Source organism: Piliocolobus tephrosceles, chromosome 16 (genome assembly GCF_002776525.5).
Source record: "Piliocolobus tephrosceles isolate RC106 chromosome 16, ASM277652v3, whole genome shotgun sequence".
NCBI classification, from domain to species: Eukaryota; Metazoa; Chordata; class Mammalia; order Primates; family Cercopithecidae; genus Piliocolobus; species Piliocolobus tephrosceles.
Genome location: NC_045449.1, coordinates 49840787 through 49853836, shown reverse-complemented (window position 1 = coordinate 49853836; position 13050 = coordinate 49840787). Strand labels below are relative to the sequence as shown.

Sequence of the window (13050 nt, the reverse complement as noted above, 5' to 3'; positions counted from 1 at the left end):
AAGAGTCTTGGAATTCAGACTCCGTGGAGGTGGCTTGAGCTTTTCATCCTGGTGACCACAGTCTTGGAAATCAACTAAAGCCGGACACATACTATGGATACCAAGGGCTGTACAACAACCAATTCTCCTTCAACCCCATGTCAAAACTGCTCTAGGATTACAAATGTTAGTACCATCTCTTCTAACAACCGCTGCCATCCTGGTGGCCTTAAAGTCAAGAACTGTCAACCAGCTGGCCACACTCTCAGAACAACCCGGGACCAGGGCTGCCAACCCACTCCTTGCTTTTGTGGTAAGCCCATCTACCTAATAAACAACTTCATCGTGCGTTCCTCTCTGGATGACTGCAGCTGGTATGGTGAAGGCATCAACAGTAATGAGAAGGAGACCATGCAAATCTTGAACGAGCGTCTTGCTAACTACCTGGAAAAGGTGCGAATGCTAGAACGAGAGAATGCTGAACTGGAATCTAAAATCCAGGAAGAGAATAACAAAGAGCTCCCTGTTCTATGTCCTGATTACCTGTCTTATTACACTACCATTGAGGAGCTCCAGCAGAAGGTAAGATTCCTAGGAACCTGTTTAATCGTGTTGTGAATTGATGGTTTCCAAGCAACAGTTATTTGCTAAGCTTTAACATTTTTTGTTCAGTCGATGCTGAAACATTTTTTGAAGAATAGAAAAATCTCTTGAGAGAAATTGTCATCTTGAGGCAGCATTCAGAGTCTGCTAGTATTTCTGGCCAGGCGCAGTGATGCACACCTGTAATCCTAACACTTTGGGAGGTTGAGGTAAACAGATCACTTGAACCCAGAAGTTCTAGACCAGCCTGGGCAACATGATGAAACTCCATTTCTACACACACACACACACACACACACACACACACACACACACACAAATTAGGTGGGCATGGTGGCACATGCCTGTGGTCCCAGCTACTTGGGAGGCTGAGGTGGGAGGATCACTTGAGCCCGAGAGGTCGAGGCTGCTATGAGCTGAGATCCTACCACTGCACTCCAACTCCGGCAAAAGTGAGACTCTGTCTTTAAAAATCAAAAACAAAAAGAAGAGTCTCATGGTGTTTCCTTTCTCCAGAAATACACTCTACCATTATAACTAGATAACTCAGGACCAAAAGATGTTAACAGCAAGTTGTTGCCATTTTTTAAATAAAAATAGGGAAACAGAGATCAGAGAAAATAAATTTTGTTTTAATGAGTTTCTGAACAGTTTAGTTTTTATCCATTTTGCAACCAACACCACCTTTTTCTCCTTTTATGTTTATGTTATCATCTCCAAATTGATTGGTTTGTTTCTACGCCAAACCTAAGTTTGTTATGCACAGACATATTCTACTACTACACATCTGGATTTATTCAGTTTTATCCATTCAACAGATGTTTAACGAGCAGTAACAATATTGAGCCAAACATCGTTCTAGATTCTGGGAAAATATTGGTGACCTTTAAAAAGTCCCTGCCCTCATGGAGTTGACATTCTAGTGGATCATGGTATTCATATAAATTTAGAATGGATTTTTTTAAATTTTTATTTATTTATTTATTTATTCATTCATTCATTTATTGAGATAGAGTTTCACTCTGTCACCAGGCTGGAGTGCAATGGTGCAATCTCTGCTCACTGCAACCTCCAGCTCCCAGGTTCAAGTGATTCTCCCTCCTCAGCCTCTCAAGTAGCTGGGTCTACAGGAACGCACCACCACACCCAGATAATTTTTGTATTTTTTAGTAGAGATAGAGTTTCACCATGTTGACCAGGATGGTCTCGATCTCTTGACCTCATGATCCGCCCGCCTCAGCCTCCCAAGTGCTGATATTATAGGGGTGAGCCACTGTGCTCGGCCTGGATTTCATATTTTAACAACAACAACAACAAAAATGCTTAAAAGTTTCTAGGTAAGTACTTTTTGCTGATCTTTTAGGAAAATAACAGGAAATCTGACTTTCCGAAGTTTTCCAAGCTTCATGAGCATAGCTATGAAGATTACTTTTAGTCTATTTAGCCTTCCCCTGTTACTTGACACAAACATAAGCCCCTTGGTTCTTAAAGAAGGAAATCTTGGTGTTTGCTTCATTTGTGTGTACAATCTCTTAATTCTAGATCTTGTGTACCAAGGCTGAGAATTCCAGACTGGTCTTGCAAATTGACAACACCAAACTGACTGCAGATGACTTGAGAGCCAAGTAAGCCCACCCAACACCGTCATCGATGACAGAGCTCACCCTGAGTCTGACCGAGATGCCCTCAACAAAATTGTCCCCATGTCTACTAACCCTCTTGCCCCAGGCCATGTTGGCACAAGCCCAGAAAAGACTTTCAAATTCAATGAATGATTAATAACTGCTCACATGTATACAATACCTACAGTTTCGAACTCGTGAACCCATCTGATTACCTACACAACAGTTCAGTAAAATAGGTAGGGCTAATATATTGTTACCCTCTTTAAGGTGAGAAATCTGTGGCTTAGTGAGGCTAAGTTACTCACCCAAAGGTAAGCATAAGTAGCACAAGTCTGAGCCAAAACTTGGACCCAGTTTTCTGAGCCCTAATCCAGTGCTTTCTTCACTTACATTGCATTGCCACTAGGGGCAGAGGTAGGACAATACATTCGCATATCTCAAAGGACAGCAATGTAGATCCCCCTAGCAAACTAATTTGGGAATAATAATTAAGTTATGATCTATATCAAATGGTTTCACCTCTAAAGAGAATAAATCTTTTAATAGAAATACATTAAGTGAGGTGCCCAGAGAAAAATGCAGATGGGAGTTCTGCTTGCCTTGGTTTGCATCATCTCCTTTCAGATATCTCTGTTTTCCCATCTGGTTTTTTAAGGTATGAAGCTGAGGTGTCTCTACGCCAGCTGGTAGAGGCAGATGCCAATGGCCTCAAGCAGATCCTGAATGTGCTGACCCTGGGCAAGGCCGACCTGGAGGCACAAGTCCAGTCTCTGAAAGAGGAGCTCCTTTGCCTCAAGAACAACCACAAAGAGGTGAGAAAAGACCAAGAGAGTAATCACAAGCTAAGCCCCTAAAAGTAGCATCAGTTCCTTTGAGTTGCACCTGACAAAGGGTGTCCCCGCTTGTATTAGTTCATTCTCACACTGCTATGAAGAAATACCTGAGAGCAGGTAATTTACAAAGGAAAGAGATATAATTGAGTCACAGTTCCACATAGCTGGGGAGGCCTCAGGAAACTTACAATCATGGCTTAAGAGGAAGCAGGCACATCTCACTTGGCAGCAGGAGAGAGAGAGACCAAAGGGGGAAGAGTCCTTTGTAAAACCATCAGATCTTGTGAGAACTCATTCACTATCCTGAGAACAGCATGGGGGACACCACCCCCATGATCTAATCACCTCCCACTAGGTCCTTCCCTTGACAGGTGGGAATTATGGGAATTACAATTCGAGATGAGATTTGGATGGGGACACAGAGCCAAACCATATCACTGCTACGTATTACTCTGGTTTAGCCCTGAAAATACCTACTGCTACTAGCACTGGTTCAACGTAGTATTTCAAATCTGCTGGCTCCAACACAGTATCTGGAGCCATAAGGGGAAGAAAGGCCTCCATCATCCCCTCCAGCTTTTCCACAAGAAGGATCCCAATTTTTCTGTCCTTACAGTCTTCCCATGTTTGTAGGCATCCCTACACAGACTTCTGCCTCCTATTGGTACAAGTCAATATTGCTGCAAGTCAATATTGGCACAATCCCATATTTGTACCATAGAGACTATAATCTCTCATGATCAATTCCACCTTTATCCTGTTTCACCCATTATCCAGCCCTGGAAATGATCTAAATTTTTTGGAACTCTGGTCTTGCTACTCATTTTTTTTTAATTTTGCACATATTTAAACACACAGTCCTATTGAAATAGTCTTAAATCATTTTATAGCATCAATAACACCTGTAAATCATGTATGCCTTTGTTGTGGGCTATATTTTAGACATAATTAAGCTAAATTGTAGCAATTAGAGTGAAATAAGAACACAAGGGGGTCATCTGTTCACCAAGTGACTTCATATTCTTCTTCTTTCCATAGGAAATCAATTCTTTACAGTGTCAGCTTGGGGAGAGACTTCACATTGAAGTGACTGCTGCCCCTTCTGTTGACCTAAACCAGGTTCTACAAGAAATGAGATGTCAATATGAGTCTATCATGGAGACAAACCGCAAAGATGTTGAACAATGGTTCAACACACAGGTGGGGGAAATAGAAAAGTCAAAAAGAATAAGCTGATGCTGCATTTCTAGGGCCCTTTAATCAAAGTCATGTTTTCCTCCCGTAATATTCTCAGTCTCTGGCTGTGTGTTTCAGATAGAGGAGCTGAATCAACAAGTGGTGACCAGCTCTCAACAGCAGCAGTGCTGCCAAAAGGAGATCATAGAACTGAGACGCACTGTGAACACCCTGGAGGTTGAACTGCAGGCCCAGCATCGAATGGTACCGAGCAAGCTGACCAAGCCGTGCTCAGCACAGATGGCAACAGTCCCTGACACCTGTGTGTTGCAGTATTTCCCAAACTGTGTCTCTCAGAACAACAGTTCCTCTTTTGTTAAAGGGTCTATGCCTGAAAAAGGACTTTGTGGCCAAATAAGTCTGGGAAATGCTGGACTAAACCAAGGTTAAACAGGGTGCCTTCCTGTGAGCCATTAATAAGTTAATTGTACACCATGAATCTCCAAGAAGGGGATATATGGTATTCAGCATTCCAAAACTTATTTGACTATGGATCCCCTCCCCCCTACTTTTTTTAGAGCATGTCATGGTATTAATGATTCATGAAGTACACTTTGGGAAACACTGGGAGAGCATTTTATTATATGCAAAGCATTTTTACAAGCTATCACGTGAATTTTATAAAGTAATCCTAAAAGGGGGGTGGCATAATTATTAACGCATGTTACAGACGAGGCTCCAAGAGCTAAGTGATTTTCCCAAGCAAATCCAAGGTAAGTTTCAGCCCACCTATTTTATAAATAGAGACACTGAGATCCTGAGACGTTGAGAAACTTGTCCAAAGTCACAAAAGAAATAAGAGTCTGAGCCAGAGTTTAGATTCCAAAGCCAGTACCATTCTGGCTCATGATAATGCCTCTCTGAAGTAGAGAATTGCTTACATGCTCTGATGTGAAGCGTTTTAGGAAGACCTTGCCCCACACTGGTTTTGTCACCGGTTAGTCATGTGACCTTGGACAACATATTGAACCACTTGAACCTCAGGTTTCTCATCTATAAAAATTGGGATAATCATGCAAATAATAGGCTATTAAAACCTAAAATCCCATCATTATCCATAGACTTACAGAATGATAGAACAGGAATGAAATTTACTCATCAGTTTCACCTTTCATATTTTACATATAAAGGAATTGTTCTGGTGGATAAATTGTATATGGTTAAACATTTCTTGCTTCCTTTTCAATGATACGAACACTCACTGAATGAAGTGCCATGGTAATGGGCTTTGGGTTTTTTTTTGTTGTTGTTGTTTTTTTTTTTTTTTTGAGATGGAGTCTCACTCTGTCGCCCAGACTGGAGAGCAGTGGCATGATCTCAGGTCATTGCAACCTCTACTTCCTGGGTTCAAGCAATTCTCTGCCTCAGCCTCCCGAGTAGCTGGGATTACAGGTTCCCACCACCACACCTAGCTAATATTTTTGTATTTTTAATAGAGATGGGGTTTCACTATCTTGACCAGGCTGGTCTTGAACTCTGGACCTTGTGATCCACCCACCTCAGCCTCCCAAAGTGCTGGGATTACAGGCATGAGCCACCATGCCCAGCTAGTAATGCATTTTTAATGCCTGGGTGTGCAATAAGTTATTTCCTTTTCTCTCCTAAGTAGGAAAGTGTGGTGTGAGATTATTGGGTGGTCAAGAAAGAGAAAGTGAAACAAACACTTAAAAAGAGGCAAAAAAAGAGAAAGAGAGAAAGAGAGAGGAGATAAAGGAAAGCAGATTTTAGCATAGTTGATCATTTGGGTTTTGGATTTATTTGCTTAGGAAACAATAAATAAAGTGCTTGGAGATCTATCAGTAGTGTCACAAAGAAACCATTTTTTTTTTTTTTGCTGGGCACGGTGGCTCACGCCTGCAATCCTAGCACTTCGGGAGGCCGAAATGGGCAGATCACAGGGTCAGGATATTGAAACCATCCTGGCTAACACGGTGAAACCCCATCTCTACTAAAAATACAAAAAATATTAGCCAGGCATGGTGGTGGGCACCTGTGGTCCCAGGTACTTGGGAGGCTGAGGCAGGAGAATGGCATGAACCCTGGAGGCAGAGCTTGCAGTGAGCCGAGATCATGCCACTGCACTCCAACCTGGGCAGCAGAGCAAGACTCCGTCCCAAAAAAAAAGAAACCATTTTTTTAAAATGATACAGGTCACAGGTGACCTGGGCTTAAAGGAGTCATCATTATAAACCCTACTATCCTTCTCCTTGCTAGAGAGATTCCCAAGAGTGCATCCTGACAGAGACGGAGGCTCGCTACACAGCCCTGCTGACCCAGATCCAGAGTCTGATCGATAACCTGGAGGCTCAGCTGGCAGAGATCCGGTGTGCCCTGGAAAGACAGAACCAAGAATACGAGATCCTGCTGGACGTCAAGTCCCGGCTGGAGTGTGAGATTACCACATACCGCAGCCTTCTGGAGAGCTTGGATGGCAAGTACGTAAAATAACAACAACGTCTATGACAAAGAAGTGCAAATGAACCATATATGTACTGCCACTGGCAATAGGGGACAGGTGCTTTGTTTGACCTTCTTGACAGTGATGGGGAGCTTGGACAGAGGCATCCACACACCCTCTCAAGCTGTGCCATAAGGAAGACTTGCAATTGTAACCTCATCCAAATTTGAGGCGTTGGCTGTTCTGAGGAGCCCATGTGCCAGGTTAATTTCTTATAGGTTGCTTACCTTCTTCGAGTTTTAAAAATTACTAGAGAAAAAATGATTTCCCCATAGATGAATATTCCCAGTGACCATTCCAGATGTTTCCCCACTGAGATGAACGTTTGATTTTCATGAGCTTGTACAAAACAACCCAGGCTCCTTTGGAGGAACATTCTGCTCAGGCTGAAACCCCTAACCCTATCTAGCTACCAGTCCTTGAGGCCAACAGAAGCACGTACACATGTATGTTTTAGCATCTTTTTTAAAAAATAAAAGTTATAATTTTTGTAAACAATAAAAAGCTAACCAACCCATAAGTAAACATACCTGGAGGATGAGTTCTTTGAAGTAACTCAGTCCAAACTAACACCTGAGAGACTTAGTTACAATTGCAAAGGAGACCTACTTCCCCAAAATAATCAGTGAACTCTTCACAGCATTCTTTTAATTGGCATGACCACATTATATGAGCACAATGGTCATCAATGCCGTCACCTTTAGGAGCCGTGATCATATACCAAAATACCTTGAATCATCAAAGAAAGATTATGTTTATCAAAAGAGTGTTTACTATGAACTGCTTTTTACTCCAATTCTCTAAAAACCATGTATAGACAGCTAGAAGGCACTTTGAAGCTTCCTGATGACACAGTGAGGACTCTTTCATAGCTGGGGTTAGGCCACCACTATGAGTATGACTAACTCTTCAATGAGAAAAATATCTGGTTAATTTCCATTCCTCAGATAATAGTCCCCTCAACTTGTTCCTTATCACTGTTGATCCTGTGGGTTTAGCTTCCATTATATCCATCCTGCAGATGAACCTGAGAGAGTTAAATGACTTAGCTGAGGTCACCAGCTGGTAAAGGACAGAGCTATTCTCTGCCCTAGTCTTTGACTGATAGTGCGGTATTCTTTCCACAATGCAATGGTATTGACTAACGGAAACTTAGATAATCGAATACTTCTAAACCCAGGATGCTGATTTCCAATGGATTTGATCTGATTCTTTTTCTTCCACTAACTACAGTACAAAATGAATGAATAAGCATTTGTAAGTATGTACTTGTCTTGAGCAACAAGTGTTAAAAAAAATTAGCCACGACCATTTTTCTCCATGACCGTCATCGCCTTCCCTCGATCACAGCTAAAATTCTGTTTTTTCTTTAGGCGTCCCTGTTACCCGTGTGCCACCAAATGTGAGCCTTCCCCTTGGACATCTTATAAATCCGGAGCCATGGAATGCACGGCCCCAGCTTGCACATCCTCAGCCCCCTGTGGCTTAAAGGAGCACTGCAGTGCCTGTGGACCCCTGTCCCGGATATTGGTTAAAATTTGCACCATCACCAAGGAGATTAAGGATGGGAAGGTCATTTCTTCTTACGAGCATGTGCAGCCTTGTTTCATCATCAGACCTGCCAAAGTCTAACATCCCAAGGTGATGAAAATGACCCACATTTATGAAAGAGAGGCCAATACATGCTCCTGCCAGAGAGGTTTAAGAAAACTCCCCAGTCCCTTAAGGTACTTAGTTTCTTACTACTACAGCGGGTCCCCATCACTAGGTAGAATATCTTTTATTCTGCTCCTTCCCTAACTCACCACTGCTAACATGATAATAAATTACATTTCTCTGGAAGGACATTTTGCATTTATCTGAGGGCTGGGAACTGATTTGTAAGCACCCAGGAAGACGGCCTACATTGCTTGACTTCACAGGTGATTGATGGGCAGGCCTCTCTCTTGTTTACTCAGGCCTTGTTTACTGACATTCCTCCTTAGAGCCAGTCAGACAAGTTTAGAGTTGTTTTTGGCCACCGGCACCTGAAGGTGAAAAGTTACAACCTTCCCTTCTAAATTTCTTTGGATACAGAAAGAAACATACATGGGAACAGTATAAATAGGGGAAAAGATCTTTAATATTTAATTCCCTTGTGTAGATAGTCATGAGTATGGATCCTATTAAACTCTGCTGTCTTAATTATGATTTGTCTATACTAACATACTTGACCTTTCCAAAGATATTTTTTAAATGTCCATGGTCTCCAAAACTTTGTGACCTATTAGGCTCTCGAAATATTTTATTTGAGAGTCAGATAAGTTGTGGGGAGTGAATCTAGAACACTTTGAAGAAATAGCATGGGTCCTTTCATTAAACATTTGCTATTTCTCTTTCTATTCTTTAGGGAATGGGAGTTTGTTCTGATTGTTTGACAAGGAACATTTAGCTGGAACTCTCAAGAAATAACCCTTCTTCCCCTCCCTGTGAAGAGTGACAAAGAAAAAAAACATAGCTTAGATTCCTGCTTCAATCTATCCATCAGAGTAAATGGACATAATATCCACACATTTTGTAGAAAAGCAATAGTGAATAGTTGCTGTTTGTAAGCGCAAGGCAGTCCCAATGTGAGAAGGCATCAGTTATATACCAGCCATCATCACAGCTTCTGGCAGGATAGTCACAGAATATGTAAGTCATTCCCGACAATAATCATGGACATTGCCAGAGGTGTTAAGAAATAATTCAAAATCAAACTCAGATGGAAAGTCAAAAGGCCCGAAGTCCTACACCTGCATTTCCCAGCTGTGACCTTGGGGAAAACATTTAGACTTCATCAAATTTAATTTCTGTGTTTGTTAAATGAGGATCATGCCTACTTCACAGGGTTGTTGTGAAGAGCAAATGAAATTGTTTCTGTGACACTTCTTTGAATGCTGAAAAGCACCACCCAATGTGATTTCTATGTAAGTTTTGCTTTTAGCTACAGCCCTAGACCTATTTTTGTAATTATCTCATTTTAAAATTCTTTCTTCATGAATTTAGTTTTCCAGTCATGATTCTGGAGTTTTAATAGTGTTTAACTTTTGGGAGAAAAAAGAAACACCATGATTTCCTGTGATCAGGCCCACAATTCTTCTCAATAAAGCATTTTTCAGTTCTTAGGGTATGTATCACATATCAGTGAGTCAATGCCTGATGCCCACATCAAAGACACATGCATTGTGTAACTTACTGTTCGATGATTTACTTCCTCCAGACAAGTAGCAACTTACACTAGGCAAGTGGAATGCAGAACTCCCAGAGGGACCTCTTTTTAATCAGTAAGTTCTCTCTCATCTGAGTGGGCAGAGTAACTCCGGTCAGCGGTTAACTGTGTATTATCTCAGGCTGCAGGATGAAAATGTGGAAAGACCATGGAACTGGGATTCAGAAACCTTGGGACGGAGTCTCAATCCAGCCTGTGCATGTATGACCTCGAGTAAATAGGGTATAACAATATAAGCCCTGCCTACCATACAGCTGTAAGGATAAAATGGAATAATAATGGTGAAAGGGTCTTGTAAACTGTAAGGTGCTTTGCAGAAGGACATTCCTATTCCTTACATTGAAAACTAGACACATGTCGTTTCCATCAGCACCTTCTTCCTTTCTTTCTGGTTCAGTGCTGGGCCCAGGTGGACCTTGATATTTATCATCCACACTAAAATCTGCTCCGAGCTACAAAATTAGGGTTGAGGAATCTCACTGGACTCAAGCTAACCTTGAGCTGGTGCAGCGGTGCCATTTTCAGTTTATCCTAGAAGTAGGATGCCTTCCTCCCATGGAGTGCAAAATATCCCCCATGCCATTCACGGTTTAAAAAAATACATGTTTGTAAGTTGCACAGTAAAGAGGGGAGTTAGCCACTCGAAGTCTTGCAGGTTTTTCTTTTTTTTAAGTATCTTCTTCATATAGGAGAATGTAAAACCACTTACTGGTTGTATGCATGTGATCAAATCTTTTAAAGGAAATAAGAAGTCTGGATTTTTACCGGGAGGCTAAATAAGTATCCTACACAGCCACAGGAGGAAATTTAAGGATTTATGATAGTTCAGCATAAGTCAGCAGCTGGAGCAGAAAAGGGGCTCATGGGGAGGGAAGCTGTAATTTTAGCACAATTCGAAAGACAACCACGAATCAGGAAACACAGCATGGTCTCCAGAGCCTGAAGTCAAATCCTATATCTCTGCTTCTCACTCTGAGGGTCTATACATCTATTCCTTAAAAAGGGAGATATTTTAGATATATTTTTTTTCTGGATTTTTTTCCTTTCTTCTTGTTGACTCCACTTCACGTCGTAGCTAGTTTAAACTCTTCCAAAATACAGAAGTAATTATGCTGCCCCCTTTCTCTTTGTTTCTCACCCCTTAGCTGTCCCCCATCACCTGCCCCCAGCACACAACCCACACCCTCTGCATCCTTACTTCCCAGAGCCAATTCCAGCAACTGCTGCTCAGAAGAGACTGTCCAGAAACTTTTCCTCCAGAGTTCAGTTAGTGGTAACCCCTTACCTGACTTCCCAGCAAGATTTCTCCAGTGTGACCCAGAAGCTGCCTGCAATCAATTCTGCATTAATGCCGGGGCGGGGGGGGGGGGGGGGGCGGAATCCGTATCATTCAGATTCCTGGGCCTTACCCCAGACCTCCTGCATCTGCATCTCCAGGTGTGGGACCTGGGAATCCAAATCTTAACAAAAGTCTCAGCTCAGGTGTGTGGACTGGATTAAAAGCCACTGCTTTATCACTGACAGGGGACTTCCAGCTTAAAGATCTGAATCACTTGATGACTTATTTGAGGCTTTTAGATTCAGGCATAGCTTGATAGACAACCACACAGGCAGATTCCCCCTCTTCATGTCTATATGCCTGTTTATAAAATGGAGTTAATCAATAATGACCAATAATTTAATAAATATCATCAACTCATTTAATCCTCACAACCCCATCATGAAGTAGGTATTATTAATAGCCCCATTTCACAGATGAGCAAACTGCTAGGCAGAAAATTTAACTGACTCATCCATGCTGCACAATAATGAGATTGAATGATAAGCACTTTTATTTCCTTAGGAAGGTCAAATAGCACTTAATACAAGAACAGAAATAATCTGCAGTAGCAACAGCTTGCTTTTCAACTCTTCAAAGCACCCTTCTCCAGCTTGCTCATCACAGCTTCCAGTGAGAAATCATCCAAGAAGTCTTTTTTTTTAAATATACTTTAAGTTCTAGGGTACATGTGCAAGACGTGCAGGTTTGTTACATGTGTATACATGTGCCATGTTGGTGTGCTGCACCCATTAACTCGTCATTTACATTAGGTATACCTCCTAATGCTATCCCTCCCCGCTCCCCCCACCCCACGACAGGCCCCAGTGTGTGATGTTCCCCTTCCTGTGTCCAAGTGTTCTCATTGCTCAATTCCCACCTATGAGTGAGAACATGCGAAAGGATGAGTTCACGTCCTTTGTAGGGACATGGATGCATCCAAGAAGTCTTTACCCCTCATCCAGAAATGCACAGAATACGTGGATATTTGAATGGGGAAGGTATTGGATAGCAGCTAATAGCCTTTTTAATGTCAGAGATGGAGAATCTGGGGCACAGAGAGAACAGTAACTGGTCCAGTCCATGGTACGTGGTGAACAAGAGGACCAGTTCCCTTTCTTCTGCTCCTCGCTCTCCTCGTTCCCAGGCACATCTGTAGTGGACTGGTCCAGACTGAGGCCTAATGTGAAGAACACTGGACCCCAAGACAGCGACCTCAGGCTCTAACTCTCAGAAGTACCATTTGGCTTCTCTGTGCTTAGACTCTGGGCACTCACCATGGACTCTTCAAAGCTTATGTCCCTAGTTTCTCTTACAAGCTCTGACATTACTTATCATGTCTAGCTTTCTACCTCTGTAAATAAGAACTGACACCAAAAAAAAGTCTTCCAACCTGCCCCTACCCCACCTTGCCAGTGTCTTTTAAAGGCAATTAGATGGTATCAGTGAGATCTTCATGTTCTTTAGAAGATAATGACTCTATGTTGCTATTAATTCCCATAATTTCCATTTTTTCAAACAATGAAGGAAAGTATCTTACTCTAGACAGAAACGGACCCCTCACCTGAGTGAGTTTATCCTATTTCTGTCCATTTTGATTTAAAATTAAAGTTCCTATAATGAAAACCCATTTTAAAAGCAAACATCCACTTTAAATGAGAGAAGGGGGGAAAGATTAAAATTCAAGAGAAAAGGCAAGTGTCCCCAAAGAGAAGAGAATAGGTCCATGTTAGGTTAGGAAGAATTTC

The 13050-nt window shown here is 41.9% G+C and overlaps 1 protein-coding gene across 1 annotated transcript; it reads left to right on the top strand.

Moving 5' to 3' along the window:
- Positions 1-8550, top strand: KRT39 (keratin 39). The gene is made up of 7 exons (XM_023204179.2): positions 1-561; positions 2125-2207; positions 2863-3019; positions 4079-4240; positions 4355-4480; positions 6491-6711; positions 8108-8550. Exons 1-7 carry the CDS (start codon positions 94-96, stop codon positions 8364-8366), a joined length of 1476 nt encoding a protein of 491 aa, XP_023059947.1. The 5' UTR covers positions 1-93; the 3' UTR covers positions 8367-8550.
- The last annotated feature ends 4500 nt before the right edge of the window (positions 8551-13050 follow it).

Coding starts and splice junctions, on each gene's coding strand:
- KRT39 (XM_023204179.2), top strand. CDS start 94: ATGGATACCAAGGGCTGTACAACAACCAATTCTCCTTCAACCCCATGT. Junction 2,208..2,862: donor GCAGATGACTTGAGAGCCAA/GTAAGCCCACCC, acceptor TGGTTTTTTAAG/GTATGAAGCTGAGGTGTCTC. Junction 3,020..4,078: donor TCAAGAACAACCACAAAGAG/GTGAGAAAAGAC, acceptor TTCTTTCCATAG/GAAATCAATTCTTTACAGTG.